The following is a 27,907-nucleotide window of genomic DNA, read 5'->3' on the forward strand; positions in this document are numbered from 1 at the left end:
CATATACATATACACACATATAAACACATACATATGCCACAGAACCATTACTTTGTATTATAACTTACAAATTAATTTTCAGGACAAGAGAGATAGCTCAGCAAGTAAAGGCACTTGCCAACAAGCCTGACACCTAGTTTGGAGTTTGATGACCACCAGGCCTTAACTGAATGTCTTAAATGAAAACAATCACTAAACCTCACCCTGTCTATGCCTGCACTCATCACCTCATCACAGAGAGTCTCAGGGTTGTTTCTTGGCACTTGAATGGGCTGTTTTAGTCTTCTGCCTCTCACCTCTCTCCAAGCTTCTTGACTGGGTCAGCTCCCTGCAATACCTACATCTCCTGCTGAGAACTCTGCCTCTCCCCCAGACACTTTCACTCAGTCTGCAGCGCTCCCCCAAAACACGCAGGCCGCTGAAGGGCTAGTATTAGGTCATCTGAAGGGCTAGTATTAGGTCATCTGAAGGGCTAGTATTAGGTCATCTAGGTGAAGTGTAGCGATGTAGCAACAGGCGCAAACAGAGATGCGCTAACGCCTGCTGCCTCTCGTGGTAGCTCCGCCCCAGTCCCATCCCACCACGCCCACAGGCCATGGGGGGAGGGGAGGATAAGGTGGGGCGTGACGTCACAGACAGCGACCGCCCATTGGACCGTCGTGCGCGCCGGGGCCGGAGGGCGTGTCTGCGAGCGCTGATTGGCTGGCGCGCTCTGGCGGGGCGGGGCCGACCGCGGGCCGGGAGCACGGCGGCGGCTGCAGCATGGGTCCTCGCCCGCGGCTTCGCTGAGCCTCGCTGGCCTAGGCTGCCCGCGGCGCCCGCAGCGGCGGCGGCATGAAGGGGGCCCTGGGGAGCCCGGTGGCCGCCGCGGGCGCCGCGATGCAGGAGACGTTCGGCTGCGTCGTGGCCAACCGCTTCCACCAGCTGCTGGACGACGAGTCGGACCCATTCGACATCCTGCGCGAGGCCGAGCACCGGCGCCAGCTGCAGCGCAAGCGGCGCGACGAGGCGGCGGCGGCGGCCAGCGGGGCCGGGCACCGCGGCGGCCGGAGCCCGGCTGTGGCCTCAGGATACAGACCCGGCGCGGCCGGCCGCAGGGAGTCGCAGAAGGAGCGCAAGAGCCTCGCGGCGTCGGGCGCACAGCAGCCGGACAGCCCTGGGGGCCCGCAGCCGCCAGGTACGCCGTGGGCACCCAGGTCACCCCTCCCGCTGCTAGACTCGGGTCGCGGGGACTGGTCCCGCGTGGGCGAGTCAACTCAGAGCTGGGAGTCCTAATGGGCTCAGGGCCCGAGGCCACACTTCCGGGAGCCCCCCTCCAGAGTAATCACCCTAATAACCCTCCCAGGGGTTATCCTACAGGGTCACCCTCTCAGAGTCAAATTCCTCGGGGTCACCCTCCCGGGAGCCACTCTTGCAGGATCATGACCCTCCAGGGCCACCCTCCTGGGTGGCCACTTTCCTGGGTCACCCTGTCTCGGTATAAGGGCCAGGGTCTTACTCCCAGTGGGCTCATCCTAGTTGGGGGAGAGTAAGCAGAGCCGTGAATCTTGATGAACAGAGGGCCCTTGGTCACTCTCCTAGGGTCCCTGTCTACGAGGAGGGATGGGAGGCTCCTTGTCCCTGTGGACCCGTTCCGGGTCGGGGGTGGAGTGGGCTGAGCTGGAGGTTCCTGATGGACAGGAAGGCCCGGGGGGTGAGCACGGGAGACCTGGCGGTCCTGGTTCGTTGGAGGGGCCGGGGACTGACAGCCTGTCCCTGGCTGCATCCTTTATCCTCCCCACGGGCCTCTGCAGGATTCAACTCCATAGGCGACACGCAGTTGAAACCCTCAGGGATCCCAGACTTTAGGCCTCGACATTCAGGGAGGCCTGGGCACTCGAGGGTGCGGGAGCCGCGGGACGGCAGACCTGAGCCCCGGGTGAGTGAGGTGGACTTGGGGTCCCGCTCCTCTGCGCCTTATCCCTTTTCTCTTTCTCCATATCGTAGCTTCTGTGGCATCGACTGCAGGTGGAACAAATGGTGTATACAGGTGGGGAGTGTAACTGTGATTGAATACTGATTTTAACGGAGAACCGGCTTTAACCTTGGCAATCAGAATGTTCAAAGTTACCCTTTCTGGTTAGCAGAAGAGCCAACCCCCCGCTGGGTGTGCTGTCTGTACGGGTGAACTGCGTCAAGGCTTTTGCAGCTAAGCTCTCGCCTCCTGCTTACCCTGTTTTCTCCATAAAAAGACTATGACATTAAGGTTGGCAAGAAGGGCTATTGAGGTTAGAGTGTAGTTTGACCATAGAGTAGGCAGGTGTTCATATGGGCATTATTGCTTTGTCCTTGCTTGAGAAAAACTGTCTGTCCCACTTATAGCTTTAGGTTTGAGGCTTTGGCTAGGTAATGTTTACCTTTATCTGTAAAGTTAATTTGAGACATTGCTTGAGAATCAGGAAATTATTACAATAAAGATGGATACCTTAGTGGGTGTAGGACTCCTTTTAAAATTGAAATGCAGAGCTGGAGAGATGGCTCAGAGGTTAAGAGCACTGACTTTCTTCCAGAGGTCCTCAGTTCAATTCCCAGCAACCACATGGTGGCTTGCAACCATCTATAAGAAGATTTGATGCCCTCTTCTAACATGCAGGCAGAACACTGTATACATAATAAATAAATCTTTAAAAATGACTGAAATGCATCATACTGTACCTTATGTATGTATCATGTGTTTCTCTTAAACGTATTTAGAAAAATGGAAGGGAGAAAGACTGTTTTATCTATTACTTTTTTATCAAGTGAAAATACACTAGCCTCTGAAGAGTACCAGTTAAAATGTTGATATGTTGTTGGTTTGTTTGAGACAGGATTTCTCTGTGTAACAGCCCTTGCTGTCCTGGAACTCGAGTTGTAGACCAGTCTGGTCTCGAACTTATAGACAGACGCCTGCCTCTGACTCCCGAGTACTGAGATTAAAGGCATGCACCACCACACCCAGCTAAAATGTTGATTTTTAGCCTTTTTAAAATTAAAAATATTTTTGTTATGATGAACCCAGTGTTTCATACATGTTGAGCAAGTGATCTACCACTGAGCTCGTACCTCCCCCCAACAACCCCCCCTCTTGTTACAGAGATTTCAAACAATCTCAAAAATGTATGAAGTTAGAAAAAGGGTCCCTTACTTTTATTATGACTAGCACTATGCATTTATGTACATATATTTACATAATGAAAACACAGTGTGGGTCTGGGAAGATAGGTCAATCTGCAAAATGTTTGTCTTGAAAACATGAGGACCTCATGTTCCATCCCTACCTGAATTCCCAACTCCCAGAGAGAGGCCTGGTCTCAGAAAGTAAGGTGTGAACACCCAGGGTTTACCTCTGGCTTCTGGATCCAGCTGCACACTGGCTCATACATACATACATACATGCATGCATGCACACAGGTACACTGCTGTTTCTTTTTTTGCAACCTGCTCTCACTGAGAGCTGTAAGCTAGTATACTTAGAACTTTATTTCTCCTGTCACTTCACAGTCTAGGCATTCTGGCTTTTGAGACCTAGTTGATGTTGTTAGGATGGAAATTTCGTAATGAGAATTCTTTTTTCAAGTGTGCATGATTTCCATGCCTGTAGCTCCTGTTTTAAATGTATCTGATGGGCTGCAAAGAGTGGCTATAAGTGTCATTATCACTAATTGACACAAAAGACCATGCTTTTCTGCACTCAAAAAAAAAAAATTAAACTTAGCCAGGCAGTGGTGGCACATGCATTTAATCTACCAGCACTCAGGAGGCAGAGGCAGGCAGATCGCTGTGAGCTCCAGGCCAGCCTAGTCTACAGAACTACTTCTGGGACAGCCAAGGCTACACAAAGAAACCCTGTCTTGGAAAAAAAAAGAAAAAGGAAAACAATTTAAACGTTGAATGTCCTGAGTGCATGTGTAGTGAAGACAGACACCATGCACATTTGCTGTGCAATAGAACCAGTCACTTATCTCAAAACGATGTGGCAGTCGTTGTTTTCCCCATAGAAATATAGATTTTTTTTTTAGCATTCTTATCTGTGAGCCTTGCCCAGTAAATTCATTCTTGACTCATTAGTTGTTCCATCCTTGTTTTCATAGACTTCAGGGTTGTGATGGATAAGCCAGCATTCAGTTTTGTCTTACAGGAAGTCTTACTGTAAATTTTACTGTTTAAAATTTACTGTAAAAATTCTGTTTACTCCAGGCTTTAGTTTAGACAAGTGATCAGACCCTATGAGCCAGCTCTTTATTGGAAAGGGTTAGAGAAATGGAGCATCTGCATTGCCTACTCTGAGCTGCTGATTCAGCACAGAGAAGCAAGCTAGGTCCAGTTGCATCTTGGTCTCCTAGAACCAAGTTGTAGGGGACTAGAAATCTCTGATTACCCTTTTTGGGGTTTTAGAAAAATGCATTGTTTGCAAGGTACTCATAATTATTATAATAAATTACATTTAATAGTTTCAGTTTATACACAGGGACCCTGGAAGAGACTTTATTTAATTGATACAATTGGAAATAACTAAGAGGAAGCAGAAAGAAGTGAGAATAAGCACTTCAGCAATTCTGTAGCTGAACAGAGATACACAGTTAAAAAAAAAAGAGTTGCAAGTAGGAAATCAGAATCTGACTAAAATAGTAGTTCTTTTCTTAAAAAGAAAGTTGTTTTTTTTTTAATGTGTAAGCATGTTTACCTGCATGTATGTATATATATGGTATACATGCATACCGTGCCCACAGAGGCCAGGAGAGGGTATCAGATTCCCAGAACTGGAGTTACAAATAGCTCTGAGCCACCATGTGGGTGCTGGGAACTGAACTCAGGTCCTTGGCAAGAGCCACAAGTGTGCTTAACTACTGAACCATTTCTCCAGCCCCATTAGTTCTCTTTTTTAAATACATTTTTATTTGATGTGTGCAAGTGTTTGCCTGCATGTGTGCATGTGTACCGCATGCCTGTCTGATGGCTGCAGAGGCCAGAAGAGGGCTTCAGATCCCCAGAACTGCAGTTGGAGACTAGTTTTGAGCTATTCTGTGTGTGCTGGGAACCAAACTGGGTCCTCTGTGAGCACAGCCAAACCTCTTAACTGCTGAGCCATTCTCTAGCTCTAATGGTTCTTTTTATACTGAAGGAAAGTAGGGATGAGTTCTGAGGATGGAGTGTCATGGATAGACCTACATTTTTCAGCTTGTTAGTTTTAATGATGAAAATTTATCCCTTATATTTCAAACACCTCTTCCAATGTTTTAGATTTAAAATTTTTGAGAATTCCACATATGAGTGCCATATTTACATATTTTCCTTTCTTCTCCTTCCAACTCTTCCTGTGCCTCTACAACCCTCTCAAATCCATGACCTCTTCTATATCATTCCCACACATGCACACTCTACTAGTTGCTCAAATGTGCATGTATTTAGGGTTGGCCACTTGGGATTGAATAACCTATCAAGGCGGCTTGTCCCTGGAGAAAACGGATTCTTCCTGTCTCAGAGTTCATTGAGTACCTATAGTTGTTCATCTAGGAGTGAGGCTTTATGAGATGTCCCCATCCACACTGGCATGTCAGCTGGTGTCACTATGCAGTTCCTGTGTAGATTGCATGGTTACAGCATCCCTGTCATGTCTAGAAGATACTGTCTTGCAGCAGATATCATGGTCCTCTGGCTTATCTTTCCAAATCTTCTGTAATGTTCCCTTAGCCTTAGATATAGTGGGTCATCTCTTCATCTCTTCCACATGAGTGCTCATATGGAAGCAAGAGGTCCATATTGGGTATCTTTTGTTACTTTTCACCTTATTTTTTTGAAACCAAGTCTTTTGGTTTTTTGAGACAGGGTTTCTGTCTCTGTGTAGTTTTGGTGCCTGTCCTGGATCTTGCTCTGTAGACTAGGCTGGCCTGGAACTCACAGACATTTGCCTGGCTCTGCCTCCCAAGTGCTGAGATTAAAGGCGTGCACCACCACTGCCCAACTTAAAAAAAAAAAATTTAATGACTTTATTGTATGTGCATTGGTGTTTTGCTTGCATATATGTCTGTGTGAGAGTGTTGGATTCCTTGAAATTGGAGTTACAGACAGTTGTGAGTTGCCATGTGGGTGCTGGGAATTGAACCCAGGTCCTCTGGAAGAGCAGTAAGTGCTCCCAACCGCTGAGCCATCTCATCAGCCCCCTAAAAACATGGTCTTTTCTTTTTCTTTCTTTCTTTCTTTCTTTCTTTCTTTCTTTCTTTCTTTCTTTCTTTCTTTCTTTCTTTCTTTCTTTCTTTCTTTCTTTCTTTCTTTCTTTCTTTCTTCCTTCCTTCCTTCCTTCCTTCCTTCCTTCCTTCCTTCCTTCCTTTCTTTTTCTTTCTTTTTCTTTCTTTCTTCCCTCCCTCCCTCTCTCCCTCCCTTCCATCTTTTTTTTTTTTTGAGCCCAGGTTTCTCTGTGTAGCCTTGGCTGTCCTGGGACTCTTTTTATAGACCAGGCTGGCCTTGAACTCACAGAGATCCACCTGCCTCTGCCTTCCAAGTGCTGTGAGTAAAGGCGTGTGCCACCACTGCCTGAGACATAGCCTTTCAATAAACCCAGAACTCACTATGTATCTATACTAGCTGGCTAAGGAATTTCTCTGCCTCCCCAGTATTGGTGCTACAGGCATACTCCATCACCCTTGGCTTTTCTCTAGGTTCTGGTATCTGAACTGTGGTCCTCATATTTGTACTTTGCCCACTGAGCCATCTCTCCAGCACCCAATTTTGATTTCTTGGTAATGTAAATTTTTCTAATAAAAGCTCTATTATGTCTTTTAGTGTTCTAAGCATATAACAAACTCAGATTGTGAACTCACTGAGTGATGCAAATTGTTTTTAAATATTTTTGGTCATGGGACATTGAAAACATTAGGCTTCCTGGCATGATAGTGTTCATCTTTAATCCGAGCACTATGAGGCAAGTAGATTGCTTGTGAATTTGAGGCCAGCCTGGTGTACATAGGGAGTTCCAGGCCAGCCAGGGTTACACAGTGAAATCCTGTCTCAAAGAGACAGAGACAGATTGAGCTTAGGTTTGTGGTGTAATTTTTCACACTAAAAAACTACTTTACAGTTTCATGTTAGGAATATCACAGACATAATTGTAGCTGGAGAGCTTCACTCCAGTCCGGCCAAGCCCCGGCAGTCTGACAGCCCACTTATAAAATAAACACACAGACTCTTATATTATTTACAAACTGTATGGCCGTGGCAGGCTTCTTGCTAACTGTTCTTTTATCTTAAATTAACCCATTTCTATAAATCTATACCTTGCCACATGGCTCATGGCTTACCAGCATCTTCACATGCTGCTTGTCATGGTGGTAACTGGCAGTGTCTCTCCGCCTCAGCCTTCCACTTCCCAGAATTCTCTTCTCTGCTTGTCCTGCCTATACTTCCTGCCTAGCTACTGTCTAATCAGTGTTTTTATACAGAGCAATATCCACAGCACATAATTTTTGATTCAAACTAAGAACTGATAATATATACAAGTGCTAGACTTTAAAGCTTAGGTAGTAAATGCTACTGTGAAAATACACATATGCCTGTATTTCCTAAGAGTATATGTGTATATACCTATATATGCAAATATGCATATATATGTTGTCTATGAGAGAAATTTAAAAGTTAAAAATGTACCTATTTGAAGAAATTAAACCTTTTATAGCTATACAATCAATGGGAAGAATAATTTCTACTAAGAAAAGTAAAAGCCATTAGAACAGAAGTTGCACATACTGTTTGGGACCTAAGAAGTGGTGAAGCTCTGCATAACATCACTAGAAGTTAGATAGCTTCAAACTCATGGATTTAAAAAGCTAAGCATAAAATGTAGAGAACAGGGCTGGCCAGTGGTAGAACACACCTTTAATCCTAGCACTCGGAAGGCAGAGGCAGGTGGATCTCTGGTCTACAGAGCATCTTCCAGGACAGCTAGGGCTACACAGAGAAACCCTGTCTTGAAAAACCAAAAGGGAGAGGGGAGAGAAAATGGCAGCCCCTGCTCCAGCTGGGTGATGGGTTCTTAGTAAACAAAAAGACACCCTGTTTGAGTACTGGCTGCCTCTTATATGGGTAAGGGAATATGTATGATATGAGTATTGTCACATATGAATCATATCAAAAAGCAAGAAACTAAATAATCATGCATACCTCTGTGTTAAAAGCAAACAGCCACCTTTTTTGTCAGAAGACAGACACTAGTTGCCCTTGGTTTGTTTGCAGCTAGGATTCTTTTTTGTTTTGGTTTGGTTTTTTTGTTTTTTGTTTTTGTTTAGTTTTTCAAGACAGGATTTCTCTGTTAGTCCTGGCTGTCCTAGAACTCTCTCAGAGATCCACCTGCCTCTGCCTCCTGAGTGCTGGGATTAAAGGCATGGGCCACCAAGTCCAGCTGCAGATGGATTCTAAAAGTGTAGTCTGAGGTGCAGGGTTTTTATCCTTTGATTTCCTTAGATGGGTCTTTATCACTATGACTTGGTAAAGCTGTGCTTGTAAAATGCCATCCATCCAGTACAAGATACCTAATAGCAGTCACAGAGGCACTGAAAAAATGTCAAACTAGCTAAGTGTGATGACACACACCTAAGGCAAGAGGATCAGTTCAAGGCTGGCCTAGGCTCCATGGTAACATCCTGTAAAACATTTGTAGTTTGTATGGGTTAACCCTGTCACTTCTAGGACTTGGTGAAGTTTATTGATAGTTAGCAGAGGAGGCAGTGGTAGACTGTTTCTCTCAGAAACACTCACTAGTGACTCTGATTTCTGGTAGAAAACTCTACACCTCGTGCCCACCCCATACCGCACTGCTGTGGATGCTGTGTTCCAGCTTTGCTGTGGTTCTCCTGGCAGGCCAGAAGCGGACTCCTAGAAGAGGGGAGCAGCAAGGATGGAACGGCAGCCGGGGGACAGACGTGTTTGATAGAGCAGAGCGGAGGTCCTACAGGGAACATCGACTCTATGACACTGAGAGACAGGCAGACTGGACAGCGGAGAAGTTTACAGATGAAAAGTATGTACCTCAGTCCTCGGTTAGGGTGGCCGGGGCCCCAGAGATTGCCAGATAACTACTAGGCTTTGTGACATTTCTGTGGTGGCAGTCCTACGAATAATTTGCCAAGGTAAGTCTCAAGTCATGTTGCCTTCTGTAGAACATGAAGGATCTTCCATTTACCTATATCTTAGTTCAGGAAATGATTGTACAATTAACAATTAATTGTGGCCAGGTGATGGGCGCACACCTTTAATCCCATCACTCGGGAAGCAGAGGCAGGCAGATCTCTGTGAGTTCGAGGCCAGACTGGTCTACAGAGAGAGTTCCAGAACAGCCAGGGATACACAGAGAAACCCTGTCTTGAAAAAAAATGGGGGCTTGGGGTGTAGCTTAGTGTTTGAGCTCTTGCCTACCATGCACAAAGTTCAAAGCACAGAAGGAGTATTTGGGGTACATATGAAAGGCCTTATGTTTGTGGATTTGTCCTGTGTGTATGTATGTGAACTCTGGAATCAGTTCCCCTGGATCTAGAGTTACAGATGGTTGTGAGCCACCATGTAGGTACTGGAAATCAAGCCCAGGTCATTTGGAAGAGGAGCCAGTGCTCTTAACCACTGAACCATCTCTCTGACCCCTGAAAACCCTCATGTTAAAACAACAACAACAAAACACATGCACACACATACACACAAAATATGTTGAACAGGTTAAAAATTCTTTTGAAGTTAGATTAGGAAACTAATTTTGGGCATAGGGATATAATTACAGTGAGTTTAGCAGTTGTCCCATGACCTCCTCGTGTACACTGTGGTGCATGTATGTTCATGCACAAACAAACAATAAATGTGAAAAAACAAAACCAGTAAATACCTACCCATCTTGCCATCTGAGATGACCGCCTTTCAGGCTTTGGCCTATTTTCCCATCTGTTAATCTACCAAGGTGGTAGAGTCTTAGTTATTTTTCTTCCTTTCTTTCTTTCTTTTTTTTAATTTACTTTTTAAAAAATTTTATTTGTATTTTATGTACATTGGTGATTTGCCTGCATCTGTCTGTGTGAGGGTGTTGGATTCCCTGGAAGAGGAGTTACAGACAGTTGTGAGCTGCCATGTGGATACTGGGAATTGAACCCAGGTCCTAAGAGCAGTCAGTGCTCTTAACTGCTGAGCCATCTCTCTAGCCCCATTAGTTATTTTTCTATTGCTGTGATGACTTATCATGATCAAGGCAACTTATGAAAAAAAATAAGCATTTAATTGGGGTCTTAAAGTTTCAGAGTGTGAGTCTTTAACCATCATGTCAGGGAGCATGGCAGCAGGCAGCAGGCAGGCATGGTTCTGGAGCAGTAGCTGAGAGCTCACATCTGATCTGTAACCACAAGGCAGAGATCAAGCTAACTGAGGCAGCAATGGACTAGTGAGGGCTTTTGAAAACTCAAAGCCCACCCCCCATGACACACACCTCCTTCAACAAAACCACACCTTCTAATTCTTCCCATACCTCTAGTCCTTCCCAAACAGTTCCACCAACTAAAAACCAAGCATTCAAACATATGACCCTATGGGGGCCATTCTCATTCAACCACAGATGGTAATGCATACATGGTGACCATGCCATACCCTTTCATTTCTTCTTGACATATTATGAGGGTTTCCCATGTGATGATCAGCAGTGTTTGCTCAGTGTTTTCAGTTGTGTGTTAATTGCACATGATGTGTTATTGCATACTGCACTTAGTGGCTGTCTTGTGACCTATTATTTGGATGAATCATTTGTTACCACTTGCTTAGTGCTACTAGGCAAGTGCTTGGCTCAGCATTAGGCTTTATAAATGATGCTTGGGAGCAGAAGCAGCTTTTGATCTGTGTAAGACATTTCCTCAGTAGAGTCCTGGAATTAGAGTGCCGGTTGAGGTTGTAAAGCTGTGACTCTCAGGCAGGTGACCTATATCTGCCTCCGGCTTTAGTACAAAATTGGATGAATAGAGATGGTATAAAAACAGACAAAATTGGGGCCAGGTGACAAACCACTGTCCTAACTACCTGTTAGTTTGCTTTGTCACTTATCTGTGATAGATAGCATCTCCATGGCATATTCTGCAAACTGGGCTGTAATCCAGGTTGATTTTTGCTTATTTGAATTTCTTGATTCATGTTTCTTGATTCATGTTACTAGACAGAATTATAAAAAATTTTTTTATCTTAAAAGAGTCTAAATTCAGCCCTTTCAACTTACAGATGGAAAACAGATATCCAGAGTTGGAGTGACTCTGGTCTCAGCTAGTTGACAAGGATGTTGTACAGTCAGAACACATGTTTTCCTTCAGAAGCGATATCCTATGTGTGAGGAGTTGACCGAACCAGGATCAGATGCAGAGAACAGTCATGTTGGTGTGTGTGGATCTGGGATGCAGATATTCCTTTCAGCGAAGCAGAAGCTTTTCCTTAGGCCTCTTAATGAACTTAATTGAACCCTCTGAACATAGACTTATTAGGTTTGGCAGGTAAGAGCACTTGCTGTTCTTCCAGAGGAACTGAGTTTGTGAGCACACTTACCAGGCAGTGTAACTCCAGCTCTAGGGGATCCGATGCCCTGTTCTGGCCTCCAAGAGCACACACAGGGATGTTTGTATAGATATAGATTCACACAGGAATACACATAAATAAAGATAAAATAAGCACTGTGTAGTGGTGGCGCATGCCTTTAATCCCAGCACTTGGGAGGCAGAGGCAGGCGGATCTCTGAGTTTGAGGCCAGCCTGGTCTATAGAGCTAGTTTCAGGAAAGCCAAGGCTGTTAACACAGTGAAACCTTGTCTCAAAATAAATAAATAAAATAAATATTAAGACACACCAAAGTCTTTACTGTCTTGGTCACAGGGTAGAAGAAGGTTCAGTATGTTAAAGATTTCAGCTCCAAATATCACCTTCTGGCTGTGTGTTTAGAGATTTGGAGGGACAATATTTAAAGTTGAAGCATTTTTCTTACACAAAATATTCCTCATTAAATGTTTAATACCAAGACAGGAAAGAATCTTCACATTAGCACAATCATTGTATATAAATGAGGAAACTGGATCTACAGAGTGAAAGCCATGCCCCCACCAGTTGAGAACCAGAACCTGTGCTCCCTACCTGGTACCCATGTGACCTTGGGCAAATTCCTTCCTCTGCTGCTTCGGGTTCTCATCTCTTTAACAGCAGCTCTGTATACTAGACTTGGTTGTGAGAATTAAAATGCTATGTGTAAGTAAGTGCTCAGAGCAGTACCAGGGTCAGTATGTTCAGTGGTTAACTATCAGTTTAGTCAAGCCACCATGCTTTCTGATATACTATAACCATAACTGCCTGTGTTTTTCTCAAAAAGGTTTCAGATCTTTTAAGTCCATTTCACCACTTTTCTTTATACCTGTCTTTTCCTAGACCAGTTGACAGGTTTGATCGAGACAGACCACCGAGAGGACGTGGAGGCCCCAGAGGAGGCCTGAGGAGCAGAGGCCGAGGTGGTCCTGGGAACAGAGCTTTTGACTCCTTTGACCAAAGAGGGAAACGAGATTTTGAAAGATACAGTAGCAATGATAAAGTGTAAGCTGCTTTGCCTATGCCATTTCCACTTTAGATTGTGTGTCTGTTGATGACCAGCTGTGCTGGTCTGTTTATGAGTGTGCTGTCTGTCATTCCTGTGGGGGCAGGATTTTATTCTTTTAAAGATTTACTTTTTTTAAAGATTATGTGTATCTTAGCTGGGCGGTGGTGGTGCACACCTTTAATCCCAGCATTTGGAGGCAGAGGCAGGCGGATCTCAGTGAGTTCGAGGCCAGCCTGGTCCACAAAGCGAGTTCCAGGATAGCCAGGAATGTTACATAGAGAAACACTGTCTGGGGGGGGGGGTAAGGGGGGGAACATTATGTGTATCTGTGTGTGTGTTGTGGGGGTGGGCTGCCCCATTCATGAGTGCACTGTGACAGAGCCAGGAAACAATGTCAGATTCCCTGGTGCTGTCTGATGTAGGTACTGGAGATTAAACTCAGGTCCTTTGTAAGAGCAGTATGCACTGAGATACCTCTGCAGACTCTGGGGCATTGCTTTCTGATTGGGAGACTGCTGAGGAGCAGACTCCACCTCAAGTTAATATGACTATTCTTTGTTTCTTCAGAGCAAACAAAATGGAGGACAGCATGGGTGGCTGTGGTGTTCGCCCCTGGGGATCAGGTAAAGACACTAGGTAAGGTATAAGGATGTGTTCTGAGAGCCTGCAGGAATGGGAGTCTCAGAACCGTGGCTTTTTAAAAACTATGTTCTCTCTGGTTCTGTTTGTCAAGTAGAGGTTGATATGGATTGTTGTTTAGAGCGTGTGTGTGTGTGTGTGTGTGTGTGTGTGTGTGTGTGTGTGTGTGTGTACGTGTGTATACGCCTGGGATTGACTGAATCAGGAGAAAGCTTTTTAAAACATAGTTATGTTTATTTAGACTAAAAACTGTTTTTAAAGGTCTGTTTATTTAGTTACTTTATTTATTTGAGACAGAGTCTCACCATACAGCCCTGGATGGCCTGGAACTCATTATATAGACCAGGCTGGTCCAGAATTTACAGAGATCATCCTACCTCTGCCTCCCAATCAAAAGCATATGCCACCATACCTGACCCCCAAAGGTCTATTATTTTATCTTAGCTAAGTTATACCTGACAGGTGGCCACATATATGTTCATATATTTTAAGCATATGGTATGGCACACTTGCACATCTCAGAATGCATTTTTTTTTTTTTTAATATTTGAGATAGGGTCTCACTATTTGGCCCAGATTGTCATTAATCCTTCTGTCTCAGCTTCCCAAGTGCTGGGGTTATAGACATATGCATTACACCCAACCTGTACTTTATTTTTCTGTGAGCTTCCAAAGTTCTTACAGATCTTTATTTGGTATAGTTCTTTGCAGGGTCTGAACATGTGGCTCAGTTAGAAGAGCACTTGCCTAGTATGCACAGTACTCTGGGCTTGACCCCCAGCAATGTTTAAACTGGGAGTGGTGGTGAATGCCTTTAATCCCAGGTTCTGAAGTTCAAGGTTATCTTCAGCAATATAATGAGTTCAAAGAAAGCCTGGTAAACATGAAGCCTTGTCTCAAATTGAGTACTTGCTGCTCTTAAAAGGGACCTGAGTTTCAGGAGCGTTGAATCCCTCTTCTAGCTTCAGTGGGCACTGCACCCACATGGTACATATATAGGCACACACACACACACACACACACACACACACACACACACACACACACACACACAGAGAGAGAGAGAGAGAGAGAAAATAAGCCTTTAAAAAGTTGAAAGTTGGAATCCTTTTTTTTATATAATTTTTGGAGATTTATTTATTTTATGTATATTGTGCTGTATCTGCACGTACACCTGCATGTCAGAAGAGGGCATCAGATCCCATTACAGATGGCTGTGAGCCACCATGTGGTTTCTAGGTATTGAACTCAGGACCTCTGGAAGAGCTGCCAATGCTCCTAACCACTGAACCATCTCTCTAACCCCCAAAAGTTGGAATTCTTGCCAGACTTGGTAGCATATACCTTAGATCTCAGCACTTGGAGGGAGGAAGCATTGCAGAGGCAGGTAGATTTATATGTGAGTTTGAGGCTAACCTGGTCTACACAGTGATTTCTAAGCCACTCAGGGATACACAGACTTTTTCTCAAAAATAAAATAATATAAAAAGTGTAAAAAAAAAAACAAAAACAAAAAAAAAACTGATTCTCCAGTATAATTCTCCAGAGTTTGGATTTTTTTTCCCTGATCTGTTTGTTTGTTTGTTTATTTATTTATTTATTTATTTATTTATTTATTTATTTATTTTTTAATAAATGTCTGTTCTTAATTTTAGAGCATTCATGGACATTTATATTTATCTTTGACATTTCGGAAATAACTTTTTTGTTTTTGTTTTCAAGACAGGGTTTCTCTTTGTAGTCCTGGCTGTCTTGGAACTTGCTTTGTAGACCAGGCTGGCCTTGAACTCAGAGATTCTCCTGCCTCTGCCTCTCAAGTGGGAAATAATGTATTTTTAAGTAACCCATACTACTTTCTTTCACTGTGATGTGGATGTAGTCTCTTCAAGGGCATCCCCTTAAGAAACAAGGCCTAAATTGTGTTTCCTTGGACTTAACTAGACGAGGGTCTTGGTGAGCATGACAGATTGTGTGATGGATGTTCTTGCTGCTTTTCAGTGACACAGAGCAACCTGCACCCATGGAAGAGATCTCAATGATGGAGGAATCCCAGGGCACCCTGGATGAGGAGTCTCTAGCCAAGTAGGCAGCTGCTTCTTATGCTTATGGGTTATCTTTTCTAATGATTATTAATGATTCATTGTCTCTTTCTCTCTCTAAGATTGAACATTATGTTTATTTAGCACAAAGTCCTGCCAGCGGGTTTGTGTGTGTGTGTGTGTGTGTGTGTGTGTGTGTGTGTGTGTAGGTGTGTGTGTGTGTAGGAGTGCTTGTGTGAACATGGAGGCCAGACCCGGGTACCAGATGTCCTCCTCCTGGTTTTGTACCTTATTGCCTTGAGGCAGGGTCCCCAAAAAATGAAAGCGCACCATCTCAGCTAAGCTGACCAGCCAGTGAACTCTTAGGATCCTCCTGTCTCCACTCCACAGTACTGGGGTTTATATGCATACCCAGCTAAGCCTGGCTTTTTATGTGGGTGTTGGACATTCACACTCTGGTCTTCATGTTTGCACTACAAGTACTCTAGAAAAAAAAAAAAAAAAAAAGACTGTCTCTCTATGTAGCCCTGGCGTCCTAACTCTCAATATGCAGACCAGGCTGGCCTTGAACTCACAGAGCTCCGCTTGCCTCTGCCCCTAGTGCTGGGGTTAAGGATGCACACACCACACCTGGCTGGAGCAAGCACCCTTAACCACTGAGCCATCTCTCCAGCCTTCTCTGCTAATGTTTGTAAGTGTTCTGCCTGCATGTATGCTTGTAGACCAGAAGAGGGCAATGGATGGCTGTGAGCCACCATGTGGGTGCTGGGAATTGAACTCAGGACCTCTGGAAGAGCAGCCAGCGCTTTTCACCTCTCAGCCATCTCTCCAGCCCGTCTTAATGGTTTTAAAAGCTGAGCCACTTCTTATATCATACTGGGTTGATCTTGTTTGTTAATGCATAATGATCAAACTAGTTACTTTAAGTAATCTGATAGGTTTTTTAAGAATGAGAATAGATGAAATTCGAGTGTGGTCCCTCTGCCCCGACCTCTTCTTGCTTTTGTCCCTTTATTCTCTTGTCTTCCTTTTCTCCCATGAAGACTGGGTCTCTGGTCCATACCTAGCACACTGAAGCTTTAAGCCTCCTTTCCCTGTGAATGAGCCAGGGTGCTGGTCACTGAATTCTTAGGGTCCTCCTGTCTCCTCCTAGACTAGTCCTCATTCAGCCTTCTCCCTACCGGAATCCACAGCCAAGCAAATCACAAGGCAGGGTAACTGGAACCTTTGAAAGGTTTTTGTTCTTGTTTGGTTTGGTTTTATTTTTACCATTACTATGTGTGTGTATGCATCGTATGTGCATGTGGAGGTCAGAGAAGAACTCTGTAGAGTTGGTTCTCTCCTTCCTCCTTTATGTGAATTCCAGGGATCAATTCCAGGTTGCTAGGCTTGTGTAACAAGCACCTTCCCCACTGAGCCATCTCACCAGCCCTCTGTAACACACCGCTTGCTAGAACTCTGAGATGAAGTCAATACTCCAGCACCTCAATGTCATGGATTCTTCAAAGCCTCGACAGTGCTTTCCAGTAGCTGCCACACCTCAGAGAAATGCAGTGCCCTAGATGGGAAGTCGGTGGTCTTCCCATTCTCAAAGATATGCCCTGAGCCTCTTTTCCTCGTGGCAGAACACAGTGCCATCTCTTCTCCCACCTCTCATAGTTTTGAGTCTGTTCCCACTGGTTTCCTCAAACTGTCGGTTTGTTCCCTTCTTCTTCCCCAGCTCTGGTCTTCTGGACAGTGTATGTGTGCACTCTCATACTGAAGTCTGTCTCCTCTTGACCCTGCACTGTGCCATGCTCATTTCCACTCCTGTTCTTTAAACTCTGGACCTGCCTCCTGTTGTCGTTACCCTCTGAGTACTTCCCCAGGGTCTCCAGGCTTAATGCCATTTCATTCTGGATCGATGTTGATTTCAGCTCAGGTGGCTCTCTGGCTCATTGGCTCACTGTGCTCTGGTTTCCCTCTGCCTTGAACATCTCCTTTGCAACTCATTACGGTTTTGCCTCAGGCCTCTTCTCTTTTTCTGAGTCTTTATGGGATCTTTAAGTCTGCTGCTTAAATTGTCATGTGTTAACACCAGAATACAGATCTTTGGCTTCATCCATCAGTATGAGGTATGTGTATCTGTCTCCTGCATACCTTCCCCAGCACCCCCCTTGCTTTGCATGTTCAGCAGGACTGAAATGCTTGCTTCTGCATGAACGTCTGGACTCACCAGGTGTCTCTGTCTTCTGGAACAGCATTATCACTCATCAACTTCCACAAATGAAAGCTTAGAAGTCTCCCTTGGAAGTCCTGTTTTCAGTCCTCTCCCACCCCCAAATGCAGGCTTCACTCTGCCTCTAACTGTTCACCATCTCTGTCACCAGCATAGCCTGAGCTTCTGTTGTTTGGTTGTTGCTGCAGCTTCTGACGGCCTCTGCATTCTGATCTGCACCAGAGTGGCTCTTACACTAGCATGCCGAGTATCATGTCCTCTGACCCCTTAAGACCCTCTCCAGTGGCTTCCTGGTCCTACTCTGTTCTTACCCTGACGTGCACAGTCCTGCATGGCCTGGCCCCTCTGGGACCCTCAAGTTTGACTAATCTTTTGCCTTCCTGGGATTCATTTTGTGGCCCCCTACTTCATGTTTCTGAATATACCTTATCCTCACCTCACTGGCAATTGTAAGCTTGCTTGCTTGTGTGTTTGCTGAATTCTTGCTGTCCACCCTGCTGCTGGCTCTCCTTTATACACCCTTCGGCTGCCAGAGTAGACTGAGCCAGTTTGATCAAGTTATTTAATCTGCCCTCATTTGTAAAATGGAGATAAAAGGCTGCCCACAGCATGGAGTTGTGAAGATTGTGTTGTGTGCACAGCTCTGTTCATATCCACTAGTGGAAGAGAGAAGGAGGGGGCACCTAGAGTGGAGCCCAGAACTTGGTTGCTATATAAGTATCTACAAGTATCATCTTGGCTTCTTACAAGAGTGACAGTGACTGACAGTTGTGACAGCTGTGAATTTACTGCTCAAAACAACTAAGAATGTGTTTTTAAAATAGGATTCATAGTTAATGTGCCTATTTAGACAGTGTGCTAACTAAAGAGATAGACGCATAATTTCTATGAGCTGGGAAAGTGAATTATGTAGGAATCTTCAGGGAAAAATTGTTTGAGGCAGTAAACGTTTGTGCATGTTTGGGTGCACTAAGGTTGAAAACCAACAAGCTTCATCATCCTCACTGACAGAATGAAGATACTGTGGCATTCCTAGATTAGACAAAATAACATTGGAGGTGGCTGAGCAAGGCTGCCCACTGTGCCTCTCTGTGTGGACTGGCTGAATGTGAAACCGCTGTGGGAACTGCAGGTGCTGCCCCACATGTTGAGGAGCTCTTGTTTCTTTGGCCCTGTCAGACTTCAAAACCACAGAAATCTCTCACAGCGATGTGTCGTTCGCAGCTCTGGCTGATTGATCTGACGTGGGGGCTTTCAGGATTAAGCCATAGTGGACTTTCCGTTCACCTCTTAGGCTTAGAACTTCTTGATGGAAGAGCTTAAAGTCCCGTACACCAGTGTTTTAGAGCATAACCTGAAATACATACTTATTCTTCCAACTGAGCCAGTGTACTGGTGTATTACACCCTCCCTCGCCTTGCTTCATGGCAGCGGCTGAAGTGTTCCTCATCACAGTGCTCTGATGTTTGCCGGCGTCTGCCACTCTGACCGCCTTGACTCTGAGTTTGCTTCTCTTGAAGAGCTCAGAGAAGTGGAACCTTACACAGAAAAGAGAAAACACATTGGCTTATTTGACTTTTCATCATGTTTCCAAATTTCTGTCATGTTATGACCTGTATTAATTAATTTTGTTTTTTCAAGACAGGGTTTCTCTGTGTAATAGCCCTGTCTGTCCTGGAACCCACTCTAGAGACCAGGCTGGCCTCAAACTTAGAAATCTACCTGCCTTTCCCTTCCGAGTGCTGGGATTGAAGGCATGTGCCACCATGCCCAGACTTTATTTTATTTTTATTTTTTTAAGATTTATTTATTATGTATATAGTATTCTGCCTGCAGGCCAGAAGAGAGCACCAGATCCCATTATAGATGGCTGTGAGTCACCATGTGGTTGCTGGGAGTTGAACTCAGGACCTCTGGAAGAACAGTCAATGCTCTTAACCTCTGAGCCATCCCTCCAGCCCCTTTATTTATTTTTTTTAATACCATATTTTGCTTATCTGTTTGTCAGATGATAGACACACGGGTAGTTTCTAGTTTGAGGCTGCTCTGTGTAGTACCACTGTGAACATTCATGTCTGTGTTCTGATATGGATGCATGCTCTCATTTCTCTCAGGTGTGAAATTACTGGGTCATATATGAGCTCTGTTAGAAAAAAATTTGAGACAAGATCTCTCTATGTAGGCTGTCCTGGAACTTCCTATGTAGACCAGGCTGGCCTCAAACTTACAGAGATCCGCCTGCCTCTGCCTCCCGAGTGCTGGATGAGCCACCGCACCCGACTTTAAAATTTGAAGACCCACCAGACTATTTTCTAAATTGACACACCACATTCCCTCAGCAATATACCTGGGCTCCAATTTTTGACATCCTTGTCAACACTTGTTAAATGTCTTTAAAGACACCTTTTTTCTTTCTTTTTAAAAATTTTTATTTATTTTATATGCATTGGTATTTTTGCCTGTGTGAGGGTGTCCAGTCCCTTGGAACTATAATTACAAACAGTTGTGAGCCACCATGTGGGTGCTGGGAATTAATCCTGGGTCTTCCTTAAGAATAGTCAGTGTTCTTAACCTCAGAGCCGAGTCTCCAGCCCCCACCTTTTTTCTTTTTAAAAAAAATAGTTATTTTTGTATGTGTGAGTGCTTTGCCTGCCTACATGAATGTATATATGTATACTACATTAAGTGCCTGGTGCCCATGGTGTCCAGAAAAGAGCCTTGGGTCCCCTGAATCGAGCTGCAGCTAGTTGTGAGTCACCAAGTGGATGCTAAGACCCCAACCAGGTCCTCTGCAAGAGCCCCGGGTGCTCTCAACTGATGAACCATCTCCAGCCCAAAGTGCCTTTTTGACACCAGCTGTCCTGTCAGGCGTGGAATGGTGTAACTGCTTGTGGTCCGAGCCGGCCTTCTCTGATGACTAATGATACTGTACATTTGGAAAGTATTTAATGTGTCTATTTTGCCTGCATGTGTATGTGCATGCAGTTCCTTTGGAAGACAGAAGAGGGCACAAGATGCCCTGGAACTGGTGCTGTAGGTGATGGGGATTTGGACTTGGGTCTTTGTGCTTCCAGAGCAAGCCACCTCCTAGCCTGCTTTTAAACATTTTAAGCTGTTAGCTAGGATGGGGATAGAACACTTGTTCTTGTTCAACACATGCGAGCCCCTGAGCTCCACCCACAACACTTCAAAAAAGTCTACAATAAAAAACCTTACTCAAAACTGAGTCATAGGAGAGAGTCAAATATGAAGTTTTCAACGGGTTCTCATGATGAAGTTATCAGACAAATGTGGACGTAAGCATGAAATATAATGAGGTCCATAAGAAAACCTATACGTATAATGTGATCAAAAATAGTTTGGGCGTAATGAGGAAGGGTTTGGAGCATGGGCCTGGAGAGAGTCTGAAATAATATTCGATTGCTTTTAGAACCAACTGAAGGGGATATTTATCAAAATGTACATTTGTGACCCATTGCTTTAAGACTGGTTTCCTATGACTTTGTGTCCACAGCATATTTTATTTTCTTCCCCAAATATCATATTGTCTGTCCATCTTCCTTCAGGAAAGGTGCACGATGGTGTAACTGATGGAAATGACTTGGGGTGATAACATCATTTTCACAGACTACTGTTTGCAGTGAAGGATAGGATAGGATGGTAAAGATAAAACCCAGAAGATGTGACTCCATGCGTTTGGATTACTTTTAACCTTATATTCGTGATACAGTGCTACAAAAGTATAACTTTTTTTGGTAGACATTTGGTCCCATTGGCCAAAAAATTTCTTTGTTGTAATGTACAGAGTTCCTGAGTTGGAGGTAGAAGAGGAAAATCAAGTCCAAGAGATGACCTTAGATGAGTGGAAAAACCTTCAAGAGCAAACCAGACCAAAGCCCGAGTTCAACATCCGGAAGCCAGAGTCCACAGTTCCTTCCAAGGCAGTGGTGATTCACAAGTCCAGATACAGAGACGATGTAAGCCTCTGTTTCGGGGGAATCTGCACCAAAGTAGACCTCTCTCATTGGATGTGAAAACAGAACCTTGCTACTACCCCCCCCCCCCCACTGCAAAAAAAAAATTATTGTATGTGGGTGGTGTGCATGTGGAGGTGAGAGGATAACTTGCGGTTCTCAGAAGTAGAACTGAAGTCGTCAGGGTTGGTACCCTCTTAGCCATCTTGCTAGCCTTCCACTTGGCATTCTTGTTTCTGCTTAAGCATCATCAAGGATGATAAAAAGGAATAGAACTTGGTGTGTTGACAGCTGAATACTGTACATTCTCTGCTAGCCTTGAAAGTAAGCCAGGAAGACACAAGTGCCAAGGTCTCTTAGTGAGAGAGGCACAGAGCAGCCATTTCAAAGGTTACTGACTTGGTATTTTGATGATTAGATTGCCATCCTCTCCAGTTGTTTTGTTTTAGACAAAGTCTGTAGTATGTAGCCTGGTCTGGCCTCACACTCTCCATCCTCCTCCTTCAGTGTCCTGAGGGCCAGGATTAGAGGTGTGCACCACCACGGTCCTTATCTTCCAGTCTCATTCATGGTGAGCATTGCATTGGGTCAGCTGATCAGTTGAAGCAGTACCTGGGAACCTGTATTCTGTGACCCCTTTGTTACAGTATTTTAACAGCACTGCTCCCTCCCTTTGTCTAGCTCTAGAAACTGCTGAGAAACTCCTACATTGATGATGGCATGGTCAGCACCACGCTGCACCATCTGTGCTGAGGGCATTGTCATTATTACGTGTTGTGCAGGCCTTATTCTTCATATTTTCTGTCTAGCTGTGTGTGTGTGTGTGTGTGTGTGTGTGTGTGTGTGTGTGTGTGTATGTACACTTGCTCATGTGTCTATCACTCTCTACTTTGTTTTTTGAGACAAGGTCTCTCGGTGAACCTGGGACTCACCAATTCAACTAGACTGGCTAGTAAGCTCCTAGAATCCTGTCTCTGTCTCCCTGGTGTTGGGTTTATTGATGTGCGCTGCCACACTCAGCTTTTTACATGAGTGTTGGGGATCCAAACTCAAGTCCTCATGCTTTCTGCAAGCATGCTTTCTGCAAGCAGTGTGGCTGTGCCTTCCCAACCCAGCATTGGGCTTTTACCAGATGCCTGGACAGAGATGCTCCAGGGAAATATCAGTTTGTAATGACAAGGCTGATCACTTATTACCTTCTTTTTGTTTCTGAACCTAAAGGAACACTGAATCGCCCAGGTGTAGAATTTAGAATTCCTGTTGTTCAGTCACAGCACAAAACAGTGCAGATTGTGGTGAGGAGCAAAATCATCTTCCCTGCTGGATATGACTGGATGACTTCCAGTCAGTTCAGAACACCGTAGTTTTGTCTGTTTCTCTGTTAGATTTCCAGTGCTGTGACAAAATGCCTGAGATCACTTATAATGAGAAAAGTTTTGGTTCAGCCTCAGGTTGTGGTGACCCAAAATGCAAGCAGATGGCTGAAAACCATATTTGCTTGCCTCACTGTGGCCGAAAAACAGACAGGAAGGAGCTGAAGTCCTGATGATGTCTCCATCCAGGACACAGCCCAATGATCCACTTCCTCTTACCATGCCCCACCTCCTCAAGATTCCACCACCTACCAAGACCACACAGGTGGGTACACAGGCCTTTATTTATGAGTCCTTTGCAATCCAAGTCATAGCAATTTGCATGTGCACTTTGGTGAGTTATATTCTTTGAATACTTTATTTAGAAAGCTGTTGATGACATAGTATATCCACTCTGCCTCCTGTTTTGGTCAGCTCAAAGTCTAAGACACTTTACTAGTAAGTTTCTATAGATATGGGAGGCCGGAGATAGCTAAGTAGACAGCATTTCTTTTGTTGTTGTTCTTTTCTGTTGTGAACATTAGAAATAAAGCTTCCTGTGAATCCACTGTGCTGTAAAGCTGGGAAACAGTTAAAAATAGAAGCTGATTCCTCAAACCACATCAGATTCCTCTTCCTTGGCTGCAGAAATCTGTTGGAATATTTGATGTAACTAAAGTTAGCTGAGTCATTGAGCTTGGTTAGTTTGGTTTCAATAAAGTAAATGTCTTTGGTCCTTGTTAATCTGGCATTGCAGAATTTAGCCAGGGATTGTTCTTAAAGCAACATGAGCCAAATCTTGGGGTTTCTAATTTACTGTTTTTTGGTGCCTTAAGAGACCTCCCACCAAAAAAGTCCTAGAATAATATGTAACATGAATCTTAAATGGTCTTATTAATAAGAAGAACTCAGGAGCCAGGTATTGGAGTGAAAGCTGGAAGATCAGAGAGACACAAGCTAACCTCACCTCGCCAATTTCTCGGCTTCCAAAGACAGCGACTTCCTGTCTACCCAGGCTTATATGTCTTCTTGTTCTGCCATCTGATTTGCTGTCTAGCTACATCACTGCCTCTTCCTGGCCAGCTCTGTGACTTCTGTCTGTATAGGCCTCCAGAACTCTACGGTTGGTACTAGGATTAAAGGTGTGTGGTCTGTTCCCTAGTGTGGCCTGGAACACACAGAGATCCTGCCTGCTAAGTGATAGGATTAAGGGCCTGTGCTACCATTGCCTGACTTCTTTGTTTACTTAAAATTCCTTGCTCTTTCCTCTGATCTTCAGGCAAACTTTATTTATTAAAGCACAAATATCACCACAATAATATGTATTGTTTGTGTGCAAATCAACCTAAAGCAGCTCAGCAATGAGCACTTTGACTAGGATCAGCAACTGAGAGAGGAGGCCAGGCCTCGCACTTGCCGTGTATGGGCTAGCCTTGGACCTCAGTCACTTCCTCCTAGGACATGCTGATAGCCAAATATTTTCTGAGTCGGGCAGTTCATTATTTTGTCTCTTATGTCTTCGTGTGTCCCACTTGTTCTTTCCTTCACCAATTTAGGTTAAAGGGTCCATTAACCTCAAACTTCTGCTTTTAATTAGTAAGTCTGAAGGGGAGTTTGATCCTATAATGAACATACAGCCCAAGGAAGTTTTTCTGTTTTCTGGCCAATTCATAGGAATGTTTAGCTTTTGTCTGCTTTTGTGCATATGTGGGAGTGTATACATGTGTGGGAATGGGTGTGTACATTTGTGTGCAGATGCACTTGCCCTCATGAGAATGTGTGGAGGCCAGGGGTTGAAGTGGAGTATCTTCCTCATTCACTCTATACCCTCTACCTTTTCTGTTTTCTTTTGAACAGCATCTGTCCCTGAACCTGGAGCTTGCCAGTTTGGCTAGCTTGGCTGGACAGTGAGCTCTGGATCTCCTGTCTTCACCCTGCAGTGCTAGATCACAGTGTATGCCACAGGTCCTCGTGATTGCACAAGTGCTTTAGGGACCAACCCATTTTCCAAGCCATCTGACCACTGATCCTGTTTTAACTTCTGAAGGCTGAGCATTCACTTGAGGGGTTTTGGTTTATCTAAGATTATGAGTTGAAGTAATAAGACTTATTTATTGTATTTTTTTTTTTTAATCATAGGAAGAACTTACTTGGGCTTCTTAAAATGCAAAGAATTTTAAGAAGAGCCACTGTTAAAAGTGGTTTGAGCTAAAGCCAGCCATAGTGGCACATGCCTTTGATCCCAGCATACTGAAGGTGGGCGAATCTCTGAGTTGAGACCAGTCTGGTCTCCATAGTGAGTTCCAGGAAAGCCATGGCTATACAGAGAATCCCTGTCTCAGAAGACAAAACAAAAAAGTGGCTTGAGATCTCTGTGCAGCATGGCAGTGATGCTTACATGACTGTGTTCTATTCTGTGGAATTCCCACACATGGCATGTGGATGGCAGCATCCACACCTACACAGAAAGGAATTTCTCCATCAAGTTCAATTCCTGGAAGGCAATATTTTCATATCTGTCTAAGTAAACAGAAGATAAACAGAAATTAAAACTTTTTTTTTTTTAACCTCAAACACATTTGAAACATGCTAGTAAAATCTTACATCTTAACCTGCCTAGACTGGGGTTTGTTGTTGTTTATTTTGAGACAGGGTCTTACTATGTAGCTCTGGTTGTCCTGGAACTCACTATGTAGACCAGGACGACCTCAAACTCAAAGAGATCCACCTGCTTCTGTTTCCTGAGTGCCAGGATTAAAGACACGAGTCACCACACAACAAGATTTTGGTTTTACTTGAAGTAATAGTAAATTTAAAGATGTTTGGATGAAGATGAAGTAGAATCCCATGCTTATATTCCTAGTACTTGGGAGGCTAAGGGCAAGAGGATCACCGTAAGTTCCAGGTCAGCCTGAGGTACATAGTTTTGCTTGTATTAGACCAGTGTCTGGTGTCCAGCCCAGCTGCTCAGGGCTGGACACATCCAGGGTCTTCCTAGTCTACAGGGTCACACAGGCCACCAGTGCAACATATTAAAAAGGTTCATTGCTAGGACCTGGGCTGTGGGACTGTGGAAATGGCCGTACATGTACCTGTCTGACCTGGCACTGTGTTTCAGATGGTGAAGGATGATTATGAGGATGAGTCCCATGTCTTCCGGAAAGCCGCCAATGACATCACATCCCAGCTGGAGATTAACTTTGGTAACCTCCCTCGCCCTGGACGGGGAGCCAGAGGTAGTGCCCGAGGAGGGCGAGGAAGGATCAGAAGAACAGAAAACTATGGCCCCAGAGCAGAAGTGGTGGTAAGTGGCTGCATTCTAAGTCCTGATGGCTTCTGAAGGAGAGGGCGACTGCTCGCTCTACAGTGGTCTGGTCTGGAGCCATTTGGAGCAGCGTCACCTTATCTGACACAAGTCACATGATTCCTGTAGTCCTGGCCCCAGTGACTAAATCTGCATAAAACAAGATCCCTGGGCGTGAGGTGGATTCAGGCCACTAGACAGAGCTTATTAACCATCTGTGTAGCCTCTGCTGGAACAGTACCATCAGGACAGTCTTTCCAACCCTAGGGACCTTGTCGTGTCCCATGTCCCCCCCCCCCCCACACACACACACTGCTCAGCAACTGCTGCTCTTTGAACAGCAAGGCCACACCCCAGATCCTCCACTCTGCCTGCCTTGCACCCTTTGTTTTGTCCACCTGCCAATCTCAAGTCTGCACTTCTATCCACGGCACCCCTCCTAGAGCAGTCAAGGTCTTTGAGCAGAGGCTTTTCTCTCCTCCGAATCCTTTCTTCCTGCTGTGTCTCCTACTGCATGACCACCCAGCAGTGCTGCGCTCTCCAGTGGACGGGAGTAACACCTCACTTAGTGCTGGCTCCTGAGCACGTAGCCTCTTACCCACCAGGAGGCTGTAGCCAGCCCAGCCCCGGCTGGCCTCAGGCCCTTTTGCTGCCCACCTCCCATGTGCTGGGATTAAGGGCCTGTAGCTTGTTAACACACAAAAGACTTTCTTCCATAGACACCTGAAGTCAGGGACAGAAAAAAAAAAAGATGTGTTTGAACAGCACACGTCCGCTCCCGCTGAGTTACATGAGCTACAGTGCAGCCCTGGCGACCCCACTGCAAACCCATGCTGCTGCTCTAGTCTCCCTCACGCAGGCCACAGGTGTCACGTCCGTCCCTGTCCTGTGCCGAGACTCTTCTCAGGGAGAACTCTTTTCAGAAGACCTTGCTTGGTATTGGACTTCTGCCTGTGACTTAAGTTCCCCACTTCATGTCTTTCCCCAGAACTTGAGCTGTGTAGGAAACTGCGTGAATTCATTCCTGCTTACTTTGGGTACCTAGCATGTAGTAAACCATAACTTTTTAGGTTTAAATGTGTATGTATATGAGTATTTTGCCTTTATGTATGTGTGTGTGCACCACCTGTATGCCTGGTGCCCTTGAAGGCCAGAAGAGGGCATTGAATCCTCTGGAATTGGAGTTACAGATGACTGTGAGCTATCATGTGAATGCTGGGGATCAAACCCTGGTCCTCTGGAAGAACAGCCAATGTTCTTATCCACTGAGCCAACTCTCCAGCCCTACACAGTTATTTACTGGGACAAGAAAGTGTCAGATCCAGAGGGCAAAAAGGAAGACAGCTCCTGACAGTGGCCCTCAGGCCCTATTGAGATGACTTAGGGAGTTATCTAGACGAGTCCTTTAGCATTTCTGGACATAGGTAGAACTGGAGCTGTTCATTTAAAGCAGTCATAGCCACTGTGGCTCCATCATTTCCTCCCTGGGCTAGCAGGGGTGGAATGGGGCCACCTGGGCCACACAGTTAAGTGATCTAATGCTGGCCATGGCTGGGTGGGGGAAGGGCAGTCAATTTAAAACCTCTCTTTTCTTTAGACACAAGATGTCGCTCCCAACCCGGATGACCCTGAGGACTTCCCCGCCCTGGCCTAACAGCCATTCCCCTGCAGCAGAGCAGCACTATGAAGAGACTTTCCTTGCCTCGAGAAGAGTCAGACTCTAAGAACAATAGATGTTGCTTTTCCTGTGTCGTGTGAACTTGTTGCACTTTCTTACTCTG

The 27,907-nt window shown here is 44.9% G+C and overlaps 2 protein-coding genes across 8 annotated transcripts in view; one reads left to right on the plus strand and one right to left on the minus strand.

Moving 5' to 3' along the window:
• The first annotated feature begins 728 nt into the window (after nucleotides 1-728).
• Habp4 (hyaluronan binding protein 4) lies at nucleotides 729-27,885 on the plus strand. The gene is made up of 8 exons (XM_006981745.4): nucleotides 729-1,177; nucleotides 8,872-9,031; nucleotides 12,435-12,596; nucleotides 13,168-13,236; nucleotides 15,238-15,321; nucleotides 21,302-21,473; nucleotides 25,941-26,126; nucleotides 27,724-27,885. The coding sequence occupies exons 1-8, from the start codon at nucleotides 835-837 to the stop codon at nucleotides 27,778-27,780; spliced, it is 1,233 nt and encodes a 410-aa protein (XP_006981807.2). The 5' UTR covers nucleotides 729-834; the 3' UTR covers nucleotides 27,781-27,885.
• Nucleotides 18,446-27,907, minus strand: part of Cdc14b (cell division cycle 14B) — a 111,419-nt gene continuing 101,957 nt past the window's right edge. For all 7 annotated transcript variants that reach the window (XM_076573559.1, XM_076573558.1, XM_076573561.1 and 4 more), the window contains one exon: nucleotides 18,446-19,034. In XM_076573559.1, the coding sequence (XP_076429674.1) occupies nucleotides 18,839-19,034 (196 nt within the window). In that variant the 3' untranslated portion in view covers nucleotides 18,446-18,838. The remainder of the gene's footprint in view (nucleotides 19,035-27,907) is intronic.

Source organism: Peromyscus maniculatus, chromosome 5 (genome assembly GCF_049852395.1).
Source record: "Peromyscus maniculatus bairdii isolate BWxNUB_F1_BW_parent chromosome 5, HU_Pman_BW_mat_3.1, whole genome shotgun sequence".
NCBI lineage: Eukaryota > Metazoa > Chordata > Mammalia > Rodentia > Cricetidae > Peromyscus > Peromyscus maniculatus.